The following is a 20,515-nucleotide window of genomic DNA, read 5'->3' on the forward strand; positions in this document are numbered from 1 at the left end:
ATATTTTATTATGGCTTTTCTTTTCATCTGTAACTGTACGTGTGTGTGCGAGTTGCGAGCCCAAATCCTGCTTGCAGGTGTCCATCTTGGCACCTTGTTACGTCAGCTGATGCGCCGCCGCCGGTTTCCTCGTCAGGCCGGCAATTTCGACGCATGTCTTGCTTGTACTTAACCTTAAGTGTAAAGCAAATGTGGAAATAATTACACCTGCTTGGCGCTGATTTTTGTTCGCCTCTCTCCTCGTTCACACGTTTAAAGGGCAGAAAATGGAGCTGTTTATGTTTGGGCAGATAAAAAATTTTGAAATGCACCAAAAGATTAAACTGAGATAAAATAGAACTCTAGAAATCGGTAAAATTGGCAATACACAAAAAAAGTGAACTTGTGATGTCATTTTCAAGCGCAAAAAAAATATATTTTAATCAATTTTTTAGTAATAAATTAATCAGCGTGGTCCAGATGTGCGATTTAATTGGTTTTCTCTGCGCAGATCCAAGATGGCGTCTGAATTTGGGAAACAAAAAGCTCTCTTTGGATTGCCGTACGAGTGTCAAGAGTTTGTTTTTACGATCCAAAAGACACAATTAGTTAAGAGTAATGCAAATTATTGACCAAAACTTGGTTCTTTTCGCGCATTTTCACGTGACCGTTTTTCGCGCCACACTCCACCGGACGCCATATTTGCGCATGGCACGAATCTGGACCATGCTGTAAATGAAAGACTTTTTTGAGATTTTAAATGAAAACCACTTTTATGATGGATAATATTTACAAATAGTCCAGGTTTTTGTCTAATTTTCTTTTTTGCGTGTACAAAACGACCCCATGTTGTTTAAATGACTGCTAAAATCAAAATTCCATGGATAAATATGCATTTTCGTGCAATTTTCTAATATTAGAACCAGACTACTATTTACCATCATCAAATTTATAAACAGCTTTAATTTTTTTGAATAATGGTGTCTTAAAGTCTTAATTTTAATTAATTTTTTTCTTTTAAAGTTTTTGTTTGATTTGATAAGACAAAATAACCCATATTTATTTATTGCTCTCAAGTGTAAGAAATTTAACTCAGAAACTGATTAATTATCACATTACTGCCCCAAACGAAACGAATTAAAAATTGCCAAAAACACACATTAGTAAAGCGTAGAGCTCTAAATTAATAATTATGGAATTCCTTGAAATTCTTGTTGGTAGTCACCAAGTAATTTGATTCCATAAACAATCAGTTTTTACTCAACAATCTGTCCCAACATTTCGTTTTAATTACAAAATAATGAAAATGTTCATCTTATTGTTAGTGGCCCATTTTAAAATTTAAAGAGAAATGATACTGCAAAAGCCTGGAAAACGCTTGTTGCCATTGCATAAACTCGTCCCTTAGGATTTAGTAAAAACCTTAATTGACCTAAGGAGCGCTGTAATTTTTTGAGAAAATTTGCTTGAAAGATAGCGTGCTGTTCAAATGGTAATGGCTGTCTCCTTACTTGAAATCCGATTTAATTTCAAAACCAAGAGTTTCCCCAATAAGTGGCATACACAATTGGACAGATCTTGACCAGAGGAATCGGATTATGCCAAGAAAATATGTTCAAGCACTCTACATTTTGGAGAAAATTGGCAAAATTTGAATGTTCATTGTAGGAAGGTCATTTCTTTATTATTGCAAATTGTGGAACAAATTGTTTATCGGTCAATTGTTTAAGGCATCCAACAATTTAAATAATTTTTAATTGTTGCCCAGTATCATTCCACTTTAAAATACGTTTGATTTCCTAACAAAAGAAAAATTAAAAAATAAATTTAAATGCCGCTTATTTTGTTTTATACTTAACACATTTAAAAATGAGTCTTTATAATTATTGATTAAAATGAAAACGCCCTATACTAGCACCCTTAAAATCCTCAGGTCGTTAGGGAAGGTTATGAGGAAGCAAAGAGAAAATGAAGGTTTTGGAATCCTGGGATTTTCGAAAACTCCAACAAAAATGCTCTGAAAATGAGCCTCAATTTAATTAAAATACGGAGAAAAAACACCAATTGGCCCCTAATGACCTATGCCGTTGACCAATGACCTTGAATTCGTGGTCATTATACAAATCACACCACAAAAAGTGCGTTTTTGAAATTATTTAAACGAATATTTCGGCAATAATAAAACAAACAACTGTTCGTTCCTCTTTGACTTTCCCGTTTTCAAAACAGCCGTCTAAATAATATTATCAGCGTGGCGCGCGGCAGTGAAAACAGAGCCAATCAGCGTGACTTGGCCACGGTCACGACTTCCTTTAGCCATAAAATGCATGCGGGGTAACGGACTCGAAAAGCCTAACCAAATTGTATCGCGCAAACAATATTGGTCATGCGTCGAGGGCGACGGAATTCAGTCATAAGTGCATTAGCATTCTATTAGTCATCAAGCTGATTACGCTGCGCCACTCTGCTTTAGCATATCAAACAGAGTATATGCCTCCGAAAATCGGATGTGCGCAGCATAAGCGATGCATATTATGCGTCTTCGGAGAAAGGAGAATAAATTATTATGCTAATGCACCCTCCACCCTCGGGCCCAGGTGCGCGGGCGGGCTAGCCGCTTCAATTTCATGCTCCGCGGAGGTTCCTAATCACAATAATGGCTGATGGAAATGCTTCCAAATTAATGTATGATGGGAAATCCCACGCATTATAGGGGGAGTGTTCGTTCGGTTCGATTTATGAATTCGTAATTCTTGAACGAAATCGACAGTGTTGACTCGGGAATTCCGATCGGTGTTTGCTTATAGTTTTCCTGTTGGCGGTATTTACAGGCGGAAGATTTTTGTGTCGAAATTGTCCACCTGACAAGGAAACTCTTCTAAGGTGTAAGGATTTTTTTGTCGATCTATGGAGTATGGGAAAAATTTCTAAAAGTTTAATAATAAAGTTTTGTTGCTAGGAAAAATTTATAAGACTGATATTCTGAAAAGCTCCATAGCACGGTCAAGTTTAAAATTAAAAAAATTAACTGGAGATCATAGTTTAAAGAAATTTTTAACAAAAAAAAAATGCCAGTAAAACGCAGCAACCTAGGAGTCCCATTGGAAGATACAAAAAAAATAAAATCGGCTTAAAATTCATGTTGAACGTTAGAGAAATTTGATCCAAGCCACTTTCAAAATTAAACCAAACAGCTTCAACTAAAGCAAATTAATTAATATAATAACTTATAATTAAATTAAGAATGATTTTTATTTAAATATTAATTAAAAACATGTTTTTTTAATTATTTCAATTTTATTAACTATTTAAATATTTTTTTCAAATTGATTAGAGTAACCTGTCTAGGATTATAGAGCCTGGGAAATTTAATTGTATTTTTTATAAATATTTACACCTCTTCCCTATTGAAGAGTTCATACACAAAATTAATTTAACTAAAAGTACGTTTCTAATTTATCAATAAGGTAAAATTTAATCGAAGATCATTAAACTCCTGAGTGTACAATTTATAAAAATGTTGGGATTTTGTCTTAAGAAGATAGCATAACACAATTTTTTGAGTTGAAATAAAATTTTAAATTAATACACAACATTATCCTAGTTAAAATTATTTAAAAAATTCAATTTCCATGTAAAGACTTAATTTTTAACATCTTGAAAATATTGCTGCTATAGCCTGGTCTTTGGAATTTTAAAAATTTTTAGTAAAATAAAAGTTGTTTCTAGAAATATTCCGGTCCTAACTCTCCTGAGAATTTAAACACGGAATTTTTAACCGAAAGTAAAAATTCCTTTTGAAAAATATTTTAAACAATAACAATCAATTCCTCTTTCTCATGACAAAGCATTGTTAAAAGTCAGCTGACTGAGACTGACTGAGAGGTCCACGTACGCAGCAAAATTCCGGGGCGCATTGACATCCTCGAGATCGAGATTCATCTTTTCTGCCGCATCTCTCAGCGGTCTGGTTTTATATCATTATACAACACGGTTTACCGAGAAACATGATGCAGCGCAGCGCAGCATCAGCGAATCATTTTATCCATAACGCGGCGGCGGCGACGGCGGCGGCCAGCGATAACCGGTGTGCGACTATTATTTCAATTTCCAGCGCAGGACATTTGAATAATCTGCTGTAGCTGCTCACCGGCCCCGCTTATAGTGATTACATTTTAATTGCACACACACACACACACTGAGAGCGAGCGAGCGCGCGCTCGGCCAGGGTCACTCACCCTGGCGACGCCGCGCGGACCTCAGGCCTCACTCAGCCAATCGATATATTATTTATTTCTAAGCGGTCGCAGTTTCTTCCTTTTGATTATGTTATGCAGATAAGTCGCGCCGCCGACAGACAGCGGCACGTCGAGTTCGCTTCGCGATTTTTTGGCCTGACCGATGATAAAGGAAGGTTTCAACACCTCTCGATCGTACCTGTCCGGCAGGACTCAAACTTCAAACGGCAGTGAGTGCTTTCAAAGTCATTAGCCGCCAATTGAACACCATTTGAAGGTTAAATAAAATTAAAAAATAAATTAAAATAAATTAAATTAAATTATAAATCATTTTAAAATTTAGATTAAAAGATTTAATTTTATTTAACCACCCGCACTGCACAGGAAAATTATTGGTCTCAAAATCAGGGTTCGCCAAAAAATTCACCACTGGTTTTTGCGTAAAAAATTCACAAAAATTCAGAAATTTTGGAAATTTTTTATTAGTGGTATAATTCACAGTATATTAATTGGTGATTTTTAAAAAAAAAAACTATTTTTGAGAAATTTTTAATTCCAATTAAACTGCAAGTGTTTCGGAAAAATGCGCAAAATTGCATAAAAAACACAGTTTTGTTATTTCTGTTGGTTTTTTTCCAGAAAATGCCGGTTTTTGCGAACCCTGCTCACAACTCTTCTCCTCCCTCTTCTCTTTCGGACTTAAATTATGATGTTTGAAGAAGACGTGTGTGTGTGTGTGTTATTTGGATCGCGGATGGAAACGCTTAGCCGCGGCTGAAAATTGAAACGAGTTTTCAACGCTAGCTATCCTGCGTTTAGTGACCCTTTGGGAGCCACTAATTGAAGTGCGCTCGTAGCTCATCGGCAATTTACCGCGCGAGGCGCAAAAAAAGAGCAGCCGGGCGTGTTTTGTGTTCTTTCAATGAGGCTGCGCCGATGACGTAACGCTCGCTTATAGCAGCCGCCGAAGACGAGAATAAAGAAAGGGTGCACGCCTGACTTGGGAGATTTTGTCAGCATTTTTAGAAGGAAAATGGCCGAATTCAGTTGCTTAATTCGTGTTTTTTGCTCGCGAAGGGAGCTGTGGGTTCGTTCCTCTCTAATGTGCAATATTTGCAACTAAATTAGTCGAAATGTTTCAGTCTGTAGCATTGTTTTCGAATTACCAAGGACAATTTTTTAAAAATCAAATGATCTTTGTGTAGTAACTAGTAAAACTCTCATTTTTCTGGTGTCATCAAATTTTCAATGATTTTTATATTTTTTTAAATTAAAAAATATATTTTATTTAATGATGAGTCTAGTCCGATAATTTAATTATTAAAAAAATATTTGGTCATTGGGTCGACTGTACGAATTAAAATAGGTTTTTTTTTCAAATTTAAACATAATTTGATCATATTTATTTTTCAGAGCAAGTTCCTAAGTTGAATTTTTTAAGAATTCCCCCAGCTTTTTTCACTACTGGTTTTAATCACTCAATTTTTACCAATTTCTGGCGCAAGAAATTAATTTATTCCATTTTTTCCCTGTGAAAATCTAAAATTTTCTGTAAGAGTAGTAAAATATTCCTCCACTGTGCAGATTTATTCTTTTAAATCGCCATTCTCTGCCTCAATTTCTCCAAAAATTTATCTCTGGCAATTTTTCAAGTCGAGGTCATGAGCAAATAATTCGAAAATTATTTTAAAGTGCAAACATAACCAGCAAGAACCTGGTAAAAATTGAAAAAACCGCTTTTTGCCACTGCAATTTATTGATTTTTTTAAATGCGGGTTTTTTGCAGCCCTGAATTCACCTGATATATTTTTAAATTTAAATTATTGTTTGTAAAAAACTGGTTTTTAACCAAAATTTTTGTCACGATTTTTAGCCCTGTTCCAGCACCGTTTTAGGAATTTGAATGCAGGGTCGACTCACTTTTCTTTGTACTCTTCCTCCTGCGCAGCGTGGAGGGCGCCCTTCTGGCCACGTGCGGCCGCGCGACGTACTTGAGGCGGGCGGCCGACTTCTTCCTGCGCACCACCGGCCGCCTGCGCGGCACCGGCGACACCCCGAGCGGCACGTAACACCGGCCTTGCTCTTCCTCGTCGTCCGTGTCACCGGGCACCCTCTCGTAGGTGGATTCGTCGTCGTCGTGGTGGTCGCGGCGGGCCTCGTTGCCGGCGTAGGACGCGCTGCCAGGGTCCCTGATCTCGCAGGCGGCGAAGCGTCTGCTGGCGTGCTGCTTGCGCTTCTCCGGCGGCACGAAGAACATGGGCTCCATCTTGAGGGCCTTGAGCGGCGGCCGCAGCGCCTGGTACAGGTCCAGGGTGCCGCGGGCGGCCGCGGCCGTGGCCGCCGCCGCCGCGGCCAGACGCTTGCCGGCCGCGCGGCCGCGACTCCGCTTCGCCTCCTGCGCCGACTTGCGCGCCTCGCTCGTCCGCTTGAAGTAGCCGTCGCGGCTGACGCTGAGGCGCGGCTTGGGCGGCTTGCGCCGGAAGAAGCCGCGGCTGGGATTCAGCCGCGGAATGGAGAACGAGAAGCCCGAGTCCTTGGACTCGGAGGACACCGTCTTGGTGGAGCCGCTGGCCGGGATGACCACCTCCTCCCGGCGGCTGCACTTCAAGCCGCCCTCCAGCGAGCGGTGGGCCCGGCGCTCCGGCCCCGAGCCCCCGGGCCGAGTGGACACCGGCGGCAGCTCGAGGCTGCGGGGCGTCCGGGAGTTGGTGGGGGGCGGCGGGGGCGGCTGGTCGAGCCACAGGTGGCCCAGGCTGACGTCCTTGGGGGTGAGCGGCAGGTCCGAGTCGAGGGAGGTGGCCGGCGAGGGCCGCGCCGACACGTGGATGCGGTGGCGGTGCGCGGTGACGCGCGGCGACGCCTCCAGAGGGGTGATCTCCACCCTGGAGACCGGCGGGCTGGCCGGGGGCGGCTGCTTCTTCTCGTCCGACTTGAGCAGCCACTGGCCGTAGTCGATGACCAGCTGGTCGTCGGGCGGCAGGGGCGCCTTGCTGGTCGACGGCTGGCTCTGCACCTGCGGCTGGCTCTGATTCTGCTGGTTCTTGGCGTGTCCGCGTTCCAGGTAGTGCCGCTTGATGGAGATCCTGCGGAACGAGTCGCTGCGTTTGAAGGGCGCGTCGCTCTTCTTCTTGCGTCCGCCGCCCATGAAGCGGCGAATCTTGTCGAACATGGCACCGGCCGAACAAATCCTATCACACGAAACAACCAAGAATCACCTCACTGCGGCGGTTCACATGCATCGCGCCCGCTCAGGTCCCCGGCACGGCAGTAACTGAGGGAGAAAGTGAGAGAACCTGGCTGGAGAGGCGAACGAGCGAGCGAGCGAGCGAACTCACTCGCCGCCAGCGCCACCACTCCTCGCCTGCCTGCCTCGCCACGGCCGCACCTCCAGCATCTTCGGCAAAAAACGGCTGGCGCGTTCGGGTGACCAGAGGAATTTCACGACATGCAAAGCGAGTCAGCTCTAGGGGCTTAATTAAATAAGAAAATTTCACCTTTTCAATTCGTACAAAGCGATGATTTTATTGCCTTCCATAAAATTTAAATTAAGGAAGAAAGGCCTTTAATAGCGAAAATAATAACATTTAATTTGTTTTCCTGCTTTTGGAATTGTTTTGCAAAGGAATGTCGCCAATCCCGGTGGATCTAGGTGGAATCCCTGAGGATCTAAGGTGGAATCCCGGTGGATTCAATGTTGATTCTCCCTACAACCCAGTGGATTGGCTCCTGGGGTAGATTTCGGTCTCGCCAAAGTTGTTCCTCCTTGCAGACCAAACAATCGACCATTCACGCAATTTTAATAGCCGTTCGTGTCCTTTTAAAACGCAATAAAAGCCAACGGCTCCTTATTGCCTAATTAATATTCTCAAATTAAATAAGTCACTCTGCGGTGGAAGAAGCGCTTCTCACTATACTCGGGTGCCATCAGTCGTGTTTTACTCTTGAGCAGGGGCCGCCGAGCGCGCATGCAGAGTTGCCATACCACGGAGGGAGCCCGCAGGCATGCCTCACAAGGTCACCACGGCCGGCCGGCCGGCCTGGCGGCCGGTCGGCCGAGCCTCGCCTCAGCCAGGCACCAGGCTCCGCCAGGGAAGCTGTGTGTAAAAATCACCGAGAGGAAATTCCGATCGGCATTTTTCTTTGCAGCGTCGCCGGCCGTCGTCGTGACCGGTGAGGACGGTCGTTGCAAAAATCCAATCCAGCATTGCCAAATTAAAATAAAGCACAATGCCGAGTAGTAGATTTCTGGTGGATGGGCATCAGGCAAACACCTCTCTTTCTCTCTTTTGTTTGCCGTAGATTCGCGTTTGGTGAGTGTGTGTTGTTCCAAGTTCAATGGCAATGAGCGAGCGAAGATGCCGCGCGCGCTGCGGGATCAAAGCACTCTCGCTCGCTGCTCGCAGCATCTCTCCGGTTCGGTCCCGGCGAGACGATAAAATAAAAGCAGCAGCAGCAGCAGCAGCAGCAGAGGCAGGCTCTCCTCGACTCTATAAATTGAGAGGTTCAATAAAACTTGCGGATCCGAAGAAGAAGAAGAAGAAGAAGCAGGAGCCGGCCGAATTTCCAATTACGAGCATCATTTGCATCCGCGTCTGGCCAAAAAGCTATTCTCGAGGATGATGTAACGAAATCCCACACCTGCTGCCTCCTGATTCCGTCCGTCCGACCGCAACCGCTGTCACTGCGCGTGATTAGGGTGCCAGGGGTGCCGGACAAAAAATCGCAGCGAAAGGGGAGGCAGCACGGATTAAACCACAAATTATCCTGCTCTCCGGGCCGAGTCTGCTGACTTTTACTTATTTGAATATATACAGAGTGAGCTGATTGTGAGAAAGCAAAAATAAACGCTTTTTGCATTCAAAAGGCCTGTTCCCACAGTCACGCGCACCCAAAAACAGCATGGCCTATGAATAATTTCTTATTTTTTATGTCTCTATGCACGCAGTTTCTCCTTTCTAAACTAGTCCAAGCCATAAAATAATTTTTTCGAGCAAAATATAAGAGGTAAAATAATTTATTAATTATCATATTTTCCCTTCAACCTTGATTACAGCTTGAATGCATCAGATGATTTTGTTCCTAGAAAGAAACTTTATAATAAAATTTTATTTCACTCAATTAAAATGTAAACCAATTAAAAATTAAAATAAAAACAGAATTAAAACTTGGGGATGTTTGAATTAGAAAAAAAAATAAATCCCTGAATACAGGAAACGTACAGCCAGGGTTGAATTTATTCCAAAAAAATTAAGGAATTTAATAATGAAATAAAATATCTAAATTAATTATTCCACTCGACAAAATTAAACTTGCATTTTTTTAAAAATAATTATCACGTCACTGGTCTAGCAAATAAATAATGCGACGTAGGGATGAATCGATTGGATTCGCATTCGCATAGCAGTAGCAGCCGCCCGCGTCTCAGTGACCTTGTTTCGTCTCTGATCTCGTCGCGAGAGCACTACTTGCTCCTTTTTTGCTCGCTCAGCCGATTGTTTTTGCGGCCGGCCGGCTATCCGGCGACTTGAACGCTGGGTGTGTGTAGTCGGTCCGTGAGGAATCGGCGGCCCATTCAAGCACTTGATTGTGCGCGGATCAGCAGCCCAAGGACACGCGGCAATTGCCAACAACCAGAGCTTGACACTGCAGGAAGAATCAATCTCATCCGAGCGAAGAAAGCGAGCTTTTTTCACAAAAGGGGCCGAGCCGCCGAAAGAATGGCGATGATGGATGACATGAGGCGCGATTAAGGACTCTTTTTTTTAATTAATTTTAGTCAGAATACTATATCACATTTATTGACGATAGGAATTTTCTTACGATTTTTATTTTATATTACACGATTAGAGCAGAATATTTATTTTTATTTGAAGCAATTAAGATTGAAAGACAAGTTTTTAGATATTGCATTTTAATCTGACTAAAATAACTTTTTATTGCAAAGAAATTGAAAAGTTGACAGCTTAATTTTGAATTAAAATAAATTAAAAATTTAAAAAAATGCGCAAAAAGAATCGAGGTTTGGTCAATATTGTGACATAATTGCACTAATTGTGTCTTTTGGATCGTAAAAACAAACTCTTGACACTCGTACGGCAATCCAAAGAGAGCTTTTTGTTTCCCACATTCAGACGCCATCTTGGATCTGCGCAGAGCGAACCAATTTTATCGCACATCTGGACCCCACTGATTCAAATTAAAATAGTTTTAAAATTTTAATCTACAATTTCTTGGAAATTAAAAATCGTTTCAATATTTAATACAAGCGGAAATATTAAATTGGTTGGAAGCAAAAAATAAAGCCCCTCGGGATAGATTTATTTTGCCTCAGGATATTCCACTTCTCGTCATTTGTTTCCTCGACTTGCTTGGTCTGCTGTGCCAATCATTTAACGAGAGCAGCATTTATCTCTGCCGTGTACATATTCTAAAATACGGCGAGCGCGCAGTTAAAATAAATTAACGATAATCCAAACATAATTTACAATAAAAACAACGTGCGCAGTGCAATTACTGCCAGAGTGGAAAATAATGCGCTGCATGACATTCAGTTGATCAATCGCAGCCGACCAACTTATTGTGCAGGAAAATCTAGCACATGCATATTCTCATAATTGTGCATTAAGCCGCGCCGCCGTCGCTGCGCCTAATTGCACGTGGGATCAAGTCGCAGGCGCACGCGAGTAAAAGTAGACTAAATTCCGCTCGGAAAAAGGCCAATTACTTTCTTCCCTCGCAGTCCAGAGTGAAGAGCAATTAATCCGACGCCGACTCAAAATTTAATTGTGCTAAATCCTTCACAGAGAGCAAAAGTTGTGTAATAAATTTTTAGAAATGCACACTTTCAAAGGAAAGAAGTTACACGCTAATATTTTTGTTTCTTAAATTGCTCTCCAAGTTTGAAGCTTGGGAAAAAGGGCGTTCCCTTTTTTTTAATTATTTTGATTGAGAAATCTTGAAATTTTCACCACTTTTGGATCCTGAGAAACTTCAGTTCTCTTTTTAAAATTCGATTTTTCAGGGTGATAGCTCCCTGACGTTACCCTGAGAGTCAAAACACGAAAATTGGTCCAAATTTAAAATGTTTGGTGTCATTTTTAGTCCGATTGTTGTAGAAACTCTCCTAGAACTGCTCAAAAATGGTCCTTTTTTTAACGATTATTTAAAAAAAATTATTAAATTTACTGATCTTCAAAAATCAAAGAGAAATAAATAATTTAATAGGTCAATAGATTAATAAAATTAATTCATTACAATTTTCTCTCTCTTCTAACCCTCTTCTAAATTAAAAAGAAAAATCCAATTTAGTCAAAGATTCGATTAAGTTGTGGCAAAAAAATATTTCCTAACCAATCAGAAAGTCTCACGGCTTAAGAGAAAAATCGATTGGGTCCAAATGATGCGATTGCTGTCGGTAGCGGTGGCGGCAAAGTGGGCGTGAAAATCGCGCACCCGAGGAAACGAATTTCACGCGCCTCGAGGCGACAAAGCGTTCACTTAATAAGTTTGTTGCTTGCTGCAAAAGTGAAAGCATGGGAGAATTCACGCGCCGAAAATCTGGATCATAATATCTCACGGCTGCATGCTCATCCGGATATATTATATCGAAACATCTCATAAAGCAGTCGGGATTTTAGCGGCCTTGTCCCATTAGACATAGTTGCGTGATCGATTAAATTAACTATTAAGCTCACGCACCGATCAAAACGTTTAGGAATGTGGGAAATAATTAATTTCAGGTTGCTTCATCCATACTGAGGCGGCTGGAATGGGATTTTGGGGATTTTTTTTCAAATAAAGCCGAAAAGGGGATATTTTAAAGGGGTTTCTGGTCATAATTAATTTTGTTAAATATATTTAAATCAATCGATCTATTAAAACTGAAAACAAACCCTTGAATATTTTGTAAAATTTATTTTTGAATTGATTTACTCAGATGAAAAGATAAATTATTTTCAATTTCATAAAAAACTGTAAGAAACCAGTTGGGAAGGAACAGCTTGACAAAATTGACAAAATAAATAATTTTTAAAAACAGAAATATTAAATTTTTCGTGGCTTTTATTTTGCAAAAAATTGTATTTAAAAAGAAATCGACAGTTTGCGGTTGAGGACAAGAACGAAGAATGCTAAAAATATATATTTAAACGAGCGTGTCTCTGCACGGCTGCGGCTTTTTCAGGGGCAACAGCACCGTTTTCACGGCTGTGTGCCGAGCTGACTGTTGACCTCTGGCAGCGTTTTGCGGTGACCGCGGTGCCGTCGGTGCCGGCGAGTCGTGCAGAATTATCAACCACGACATTCATGCAACGCTGACTGGGGTCACTCGCGGAGAATGCAGTGCATAACACATACGTGTGTATATTATGCGATCCGCAGCGCGACTCGCTGACTGACTGCCAGCATCCTGTTTCAGAGCGTGTGTGTGTATGTGTATGAGTGCGGTGCCCGCTTTGTTATTGAGCCGCGCGCACTTTTGGAATTTCCTGTCGTGGCGCGGATAATTAATATTTGAGCGACGACGACGACTCCCTGACGCATTAGCTAATTGCATTCCGTCTCGCTAGACAATTCTGGTCATCAGAGTGGTCACATTTTCGATTTTTATGGGTGAAAAAAATTACCCATACGGTCCATTACCGTTAAAAGCTCGCTTCAATGTGGGAAAATTTTAAAATTTCAGGATAAACAACCTTCAGTTGACCTCCGAACCATTTGTTTCTGAATAAATTAATGAATTTAGTCCAGAGCAACTTATTATAACGAAAATTTCTGCAATTTCAAATACAATAAAATAAATGCAAATTCTAACAAAATGTTTGAAACTTAAAAAACTTACAATAATAAACAAAAAATAATTTAAGAAAATAAAATACAACAAAATAATAAGCAAAAATTATAGTTAAATAAAAAATTGCTACTTTTAATAGTTGTTTAAAATCGTGATTTAAATATTTTGCGTCCGACACGCCCATTTAAATCACAAAAAGACAAGATTTGAATTTTTCAGAAAAAAGGACCCTAAAAACGTATATTTTAAAAAATACCAATTTATTAAAAAAAATTAGTTATTTTCATTCTGACTGTCTTGAAGTTAACACACACAAAAATTTTTAATTTATTTTTTATTAATTCCAGCGGGGTCCAGATGTGCGATAAAATTGGAAACTACTGCGCAGTTCCAAGATGGCGTCTGAATGTGGGATACAAAAATCTCTCTTTGGATTGCCGTACGAGTGTCAAGAGTTTGTTTTTACGATCCAAAAGACACAATTAGTTAAGAGTAATGCAAATGACCAAAACTTGCTTCTTTCCGCGCATTTTCACGTGACCGTTTTTTCGCGCCGTACTCCACCGGACGCCATTAATCTGGAATCTAGCCCCCGTTGATTGCGTTTTAAAATCCATAAAAATGCGATCTATTTCACGCGGCGGAGGACCGCATACCTTTTTTTGATTGGCCGGCGGCGGTATACGTTATTGCTGGCCAATCAGATCGTCTGCGGTCATCCGCCGCTTGAAAATAGATCGCTTATAACTCGCCTGAGTTTTGGGAAAAGGTAACTCACGTTTTTAAACCATCATCTGGTTTAAAGTGAACATTAATTTTTTTCAAGTTGAATTGCCAGTCATTTTGAAAATAAATTAGGCGTCGCAATTTCAGTTCAACAAAAAAAAGAGCCATTAAGAAAAGATGGTGGAGCCAGCGGTCCGAAAACAAACTCCCGAGTCAGAGCAACAGCAGGTGCGTTATTGCCTGGAGCAAGATTTTCCGCACCAATGGCCTGCAGCGTGCACCGATTGAATTCGTGGGAATGCGTCGTTTTTTTCCGGCATAGAGACCGCAAGCACGCACAAACAAGCCTTCCTTCTTCCACAATGGCATATGCAAAAAAAAATGAAATAAAGGAAGGACAACTACACATACACAGTTGCTCTGAGCGTTTCTTGTTTGAATAATCGCCGGTGTCGCGCACTAAAAGTGTATTAAAACGGTACCGTGATTACGGCCGGCAGCATAAAGGAGGACGTAATTATTTCCAAATGATAACGCCGCGCGCTGCACCAGCGGGAGAGCAACGGATGCTGCTGCCGCTTTTATTACGCCGCCATTATCGAGCAGGGAGACTAGATTATGGTGCGCGCATCTGGGAAATGCGCTTCGTTTACTTTGCACTCGCGGATGGACGGCGAAATAATGTGTGCTCTGTTTTAGTAGCTCGTCAGGTTGATCGTGCGGAAGTATAGTGGACAAAGCAAAGCGCTTTTATTGCTTTTTTATTCAATCAGGACTTTTATTTCAGAGCGGTTACTCCAGCACTCGCTCGTCTGGAAGAAATTGAGACTTTTTTAGATTAGCTCAAGGCAGGAGGTAATTTCAGACTGCAATCTACTTGAAATTTAAAGAATAAAATAAATAGATAAAATTGATTGCTTAAAGACCCACTGAAACCACATTTTTTTAAAATTCCAAGTAATTATTTCGATTTTAAATTGTTTTGTGACGTGTAAAAAGAGGCGCACAGCAAAACGCTCGTTGCTTTGGCGCGCAAAACGTTTGAATCTTTTGGTCGCTACTGCGCAAGCGTCACAGCTATGCTTCCTGCTTTGCATTGTCAGCTGAGAGAGGTGTGACGTCAGAGGGGCGACGCTTGCGCAGTAGCGACCAAGAGATTCAAATGTTTTTCGCGCCAAAGCAACGAGCGTTTTGCTTTTAGCCTTTTCTCGCACGTCAAAAAACGTTTTTCGACCGGAAAAAATATTTCGACCCTGAAGAATCGATTGGAACAAATAAAAACGTGGTTTCAGTAGGTCTTTAAAATTAATTTGATAAAAAAATCACTCTAAATTCAAGCTCTTTCCTTCAGGTTGCTCAGGAAATCCTTGATGTGCCCTTTATCTCGTTCCTAGCAACCCTGATGGCTCCTGTAATCTGAGGCCTTTTGCAAATCGAACTAATGCAGTGCTCGTCAGGCGCATATAGGAATTTTATAATATTGATCTTCGAGGACTACCCTGACGAGGGTTTGAGTTTTCACTTATTCTGAAAGTCTCTTCTGACCGAGGATTAAGAAACATTGACCAACAAATTAAATTTTTAGGGCCAAATCATCTTTTCTCCAAAGAAATTGTCCCTTTTGTGCCTCCCATCTAGAATTTTAATATGCGGTAAGTAAATAATTTATTAATTTGCTCATTTGAATTGCAAATATTTTTTCTCAAGCCACATTTTCGGAAGGCATTGACGTCAAAAAGGTAGAGAAGCGTGAATTATGAGTGAGAATGAGCCCAAGGTCGTAGGAATTAGTATCATCGCCCTCCGAATTGGGATTATTATTGCCGCCGAGTTTCCCAGCAGCGGATTCCGCCGAAATTGTCTATTGTTTGTATTCTCACAATTGTCACTCTCTAATTGTCATTTTTTCAGATTCCTTTTTTAGCCAATAATTGCGAAATTGGGTCATGCATCTCGGTAAATTAAATCTCGTTGGTTGGTTGGTTTTATTTGGCCAAATGGATTGTAATTTGCAGTTTAGCGGTGTGTGCGACCTAAAAGTGCGAACACGGCGGCTGTGCGGTGTGGGAGTGTGTCAAGCTTGTTTTGTTTTATCAGCGTGCAATTTGCTTTCTCTTCCACTCGCATTCACCCAGATCGAATCAGAATATAGAAGAAGTGCTGCTGAGAAGTGACGACGAGACACAATGCCAAAAGCGGTGTTTTGCTCGCCTGTGCCAAATTTCTTTCCCTCGGCGCCTCGTAAAATGATAAAAAGTGAGTGGCTACGCGAATAAGAATGGGAGCAAAAAGCGTGTTAATGCGTGTGCTCGGCACTTTTTGTCTCCTTTTTAGATTGCGCGTCAAATTAACAAAGTGGAATGGTTTAATTTGGGAAAAATACGAAAAATACCATGTTTTTAATGAAAAATTATTATTTTACTATTTTAAAAAATGTCTACCAATTTTATTTTTCATTTAAACGCTCTAAAGAAGAGATTAAATCCTCATAATTGATTTAAAAAAATGTATCTGCAATTTTTGCAATTAAAAATAAATATATGCAAGATATTTTTATAATTAAAGAGATTTAAAGAGATCTGAACCAATTTAAAAAAATAGATGACTCAAGCAGTTCATAAAAATTGAGAAAATAACCTTAACAATTAATTACAAAACTTCCATTTCAGTTATTATGGATTAAAAAACAAATTTAAAATTTATTTGAGCTGAAAATTTCGAAAAAATCTCAATGATTTTAAAAACAAATGAATTTACGAACAAGGAACTGCTAAAATAACGAGCTTTGCAGATTTTCAGCCTAATTCGCCATTAATTTATCTAAAAATATATAACCAGGTCTACGTCCTTTTTAAGAGAACGCACAAATAAAATTTGACTACGACCGTAAATTCGGCTTAATTAAAAAGCAGCAAAAGTGGAGCGAGCGAACCAACGAACGAAAATAAGCCTTTTAGCGAGAAATGTTTTACGAGGGGAAAAGACGCTCATTCTCAGTCGGTCTGCTCGTGCAGGGGCGTATATATAAAGCGAAAATTACTGTCGCGCTGCAGATAAAGTCTCTGAGAGCAGCGAGAAAAAGAAAAAGCTGCGTGTGCGTTGGCTGCTTTTCCGGCGAGTCGACCGGCCGGCCGAGCCGGCCGACCGGCGAGCGAGAAATATTGAAATAAAGCGAGTTGCGCGTTGCCGCTTTTGGTGTCCGCCCAGGCTGTCCAAATATAGCCTCGTCGAGGTGGGTGTTTCGCCATTGTATAATAAAATGGTCACCAGGCCAATTTCATTCAGGGCATTGTTCTCCTCCCGATTAGCCAATTATTTTGCATGAATTTCTTTTTTAAACGGGTGCGTATTCGTTCGTTCATGATCTAGAACAAAACCACTTTGCGACCTAATCGGCGCCGACAGTAGTGGCGCCTGCTCAATTCCTTTTGTCTGCGTTGCGCTGGTCGAAATTGGACCGGATTATCCGGAATAATTGTTTCATCTGGTAAAAAAGGGCACAATGAATTTAAATTAAAATTGGTATTCTAAACGTATGTATGTGAACTAAAATTAAATAAAAATATATGAGGTCCAAAAATTAACTAGCGCTTTTTATTTAATAAATTAGATAGCGTTTACAAAATATAAATTAATTTATCTCAAAATTTTGTCTTTGAAAATTTTATTTAAATTTTATAATTTTAAATTTGTTTCACCGGGGTCCAGGTTGCGATTTGTGTTGGTTCCCGCCGGTCAGAAGTCAATATGGCGTCGAAATAATTGAGGCAAATCAGGAGACAGTCCAGCGGCCAATCAGAGAAGCGTCAAAAAAGAGGCGTGCCGACCCAATAATTTCATTCCCGCGTATTTTGTTACATTTCCATTAGCCTGATGTGCCATCTAACGGCGGATTCGCCAATTACCGGGCTAATCAGCTCTTAGTAAAGAAATAACAACAAAAATATTAATTGTGCTGAAGTTATTTTAACTATAAATTTTCCAAGCCGCGTAGATCCGGATTTTATTTTCTCAATTTTTCCTTAAAATTAAAATAACCGCTGGCGCCATCCATTAGCAGCTTTTTTAATCTCAAACACCCAATAATTGTAAGAGAAAAAGCCAAAAATCCAAATAATTTAATTTTATGTCGCGTGACTCATCCTTCGATGCATTTATTTTAAGACATTTTTATTTCCAGTCCAAAGGCAAAGGCAGGACGAGAAACAGGCTGCTTGCTTTTTATCATTTTCAAGTTGGACGTGTTTCATCGATTTGCATTTAAACGAGTGTCTCGCGATTAGTCAGTGTTCCGGAAGGCCGATTAATAGGCCCGTGTGTGCTCGCTCGACAGAGGCGACCTTGCTCGCAGTGTATTATTTTTTTCCACTTTTATTTTCAGTGCCGGTGCCGGTGACACCGCGCGGCCCACCATTAGGCCCATAATTCGCCGCCCACTCGCCGGGAGAACCACTTTCGCGGCACCAAGAGTGCGAGCATCCATGTTTCGATGAGACCTTTCGTCGTCTCTTTCGCGTTTGCTCGCTGGCGGACCACTGCCCGCGAATAAATGAACCCGAATTGTTAAATTTAGAGAGAAGAAAAGATTGGAAACTTGATGCTTTTGGGCGGGTTCCATTAAGCTTTAGCAGGGAAAAAAATTTGTTTTTGTGTAGTAATGATCTCCCTTTTAGAGGTTGTTACATAAGAGGGCAAGATTTTTTTTTCTTTACTCAGGAAAATACCCTTCGACAGTTATTCCTGTCAATTTTGGTTCCAAAAAATTTCAAATTGCCGTAATATCTTTAGGATTGCAAAAAGTAAGCGTTTTTTTTATTAATTTTAACCAGTTTCTTGCAGGCAATGTTTGCACCTCAGTTTTAAATAATTTTCAAATTATTTTCTCATGATCTCGACTTGAAAAATTGTTAGAGAGAGACTATAGTTAGAAATTGAGGCAATTTAAATGAAAAAACCTGCACAGTAAAGGAAATTTTGAGCACTCCGACCGCAATGTGGAATAAATTCATTTCTTGCGCAAGAAAAAGGTAAAAATTTCGTCGTGAAATCTTTAATTTTTTTAGTAAACTTTAAATTTTTGGAATATTCTCGGCGAGATTAATCGCATGAAGAGCAATTTTGAGACTCTTCCAAATTTTCCAAAAGAAAAGGAGGAAAATGTAACGAATTGTTGTAGTTTTAATTTTTTTAAAGAAATTTATCATAAAATCAAGCTTTATTTTGGGTATTTAAAAAAGATTTTAATTCACCAGTTGCATAAACCCTAAGTGTTCGAAGCCGCCAACAGATGGCGCCACCGTAGACTTTCGATTTTAAGGCACTTCCGCTGCGATTTTAGACTCAATCTAGCTACTGTGCATTCTTCAATTAATTTGCTATTTTTTGACGTGCTGAAAACCAAAATCGGTTCAGCCAATCGCCGTAGAATCGTGAAAAACTATTTTTTGAAATAAAAAAATCTTTTCAAACGTTTCTACGGCGAATGGCTGAACCAATTTTGGTTTTGAGCACGTCAAAAAAAGCAAATTAATTTAAAAAAAAAATCAAAATAGCTACATTGAGTCTGAAATCGCAGCGGAAATGCCTTAAAACCGCTTAAAACAAAATTTTTAAGAAAGTCTGTGGTTGCGCCATCTGTTGGCGGCTTCAATAAATAAATGTTTATGCAACTAGTGAATTCGAATCAATTTTAAAAATAGCTTTTTCCATTTTTTTTACCAATTTACGTAAGAATTAGCAGTGCTTGACCACAGTTCACAGTCTGGAATTTTTCTTGGATGCTGTTTTTGTTGGAAAATAAAATTAAAATCAAATTTCTAGTTTTTTATTTCCTTTAAAAATCCCCAAGGTGTTGTAATTAATGCATTACGACCAAGGATTTGTCATGGATTTTCACTTTAAAGTGCAACAAAGGCAGCATAAAATTTAGGATCCGTCTCTTTTCTCGTAAATTTCCATCGCTAGACCATGCTTTCGTGGCTCGTCGAGATATAAGTAAAACGGTGTTTGGCTTACGATGGACTTTCTTCTTTTGTCGGAGTAAGTCACGATTTTCAGCGGGCAGACGTAGCTCACCATTTGAAAAGCACAAATAAATAAATTTGAACTTGAATAAGCCGGAAAAAAATAATTTGAACAGACTCTTCACCTATTGTAGTACGGTTAACAGCACTATCATGCTTTTCGAATCCATTTGGATTTTTTTTTATCAATTTAAACAATTATTTTTATCTACAGTGTGAAATATCAAAATCGGAACCAAGAAACTTTAAAAATTTAAGATTTTCCCGAATTTCTAAAATTAAATATTAATTAAATGCATAGTTTTTTAAATTTTTGTTTAGGAAATTGACCAATTTTTATAGGGAATGTATATTTTTCTGTACCACTAATTAAATTATTTCTACTTTAGATATTTTACATACTACAATTTAGAAAGCAGCATTTTTCTAACAATGAAAATATCAAATCCGGAGCGAATGAGTACTAGTTTAAATAGAAACAAATCTTTCTCTCAGCCTTTACGACCTTTCAGGCAAAAAGTAGTCCAAAAATGAAGCTATTATTACGAGTGGCGAGGAAATTTGAATTCCTGCGCGCTCGCTGGCGATAAAATCCAATGACGGAGGGAGTGAGTAAAGCCGGGAATTTATTACGAAGGTGAAAAATGTGTGTCCGCGTCCTTTGTTAATTAATGGCTAGCCGCGGCGTCGAGGACAACAGCGTTATGACAAAAAGGGTCAGTGACTCTCTGGCTCGCGGTGTGTGTGTGTGTGTGTGT

The 20,515-nt window shown here is 40.0% G+C and overlaps 1 protein-coding gene across 9 annotated transcripts in view; it reads right to left on the reverse strand.

Annotated features, from left to right (window-relative positions):
- The window catches only part of DIP2 (disco-interacting protein 2), a 162,715-nt gene that overhangs the window by 107,896 nt on the left and 34,304 nt on the right, over nt 1–20,515 (reverse strand). For 8 of the 9 annotated variants that reach the window (XM_065495827.1, XM_065495826.1, XM_065495823.1 and 5 more), the window contains exon 1: nt 6,138–7,493. The exons of the other annotated variant lie outside the window; for it this stretch is intronic. In XM_065495827.1, the coding sequence (XP_065351899.1) occupies nt 6,138–7,386 (1,249 nt within the window). In that variant the 5' untranslated portion in view covers nt 7,387–7,493. Of the gene's footprint in view, nt 1–6,137; nt 7,494–20,515 lie in introns of those variants that run through there. 9 annotated transcript variants of the gene reach the window in all.

Source organism: Cloeon dipterum, chromosome X (genome assembly GCF_949628265.1).
Source record: "Cloeon dipterum chromosome X, ieCloDipt1.1, whole genome shotgun sequence".
NCBI lineage: Eukaryota > Metazoa > Arthropoda > Insecta > Ephemeroptera > Baetidae > Cloeon > Cloeon dipterum.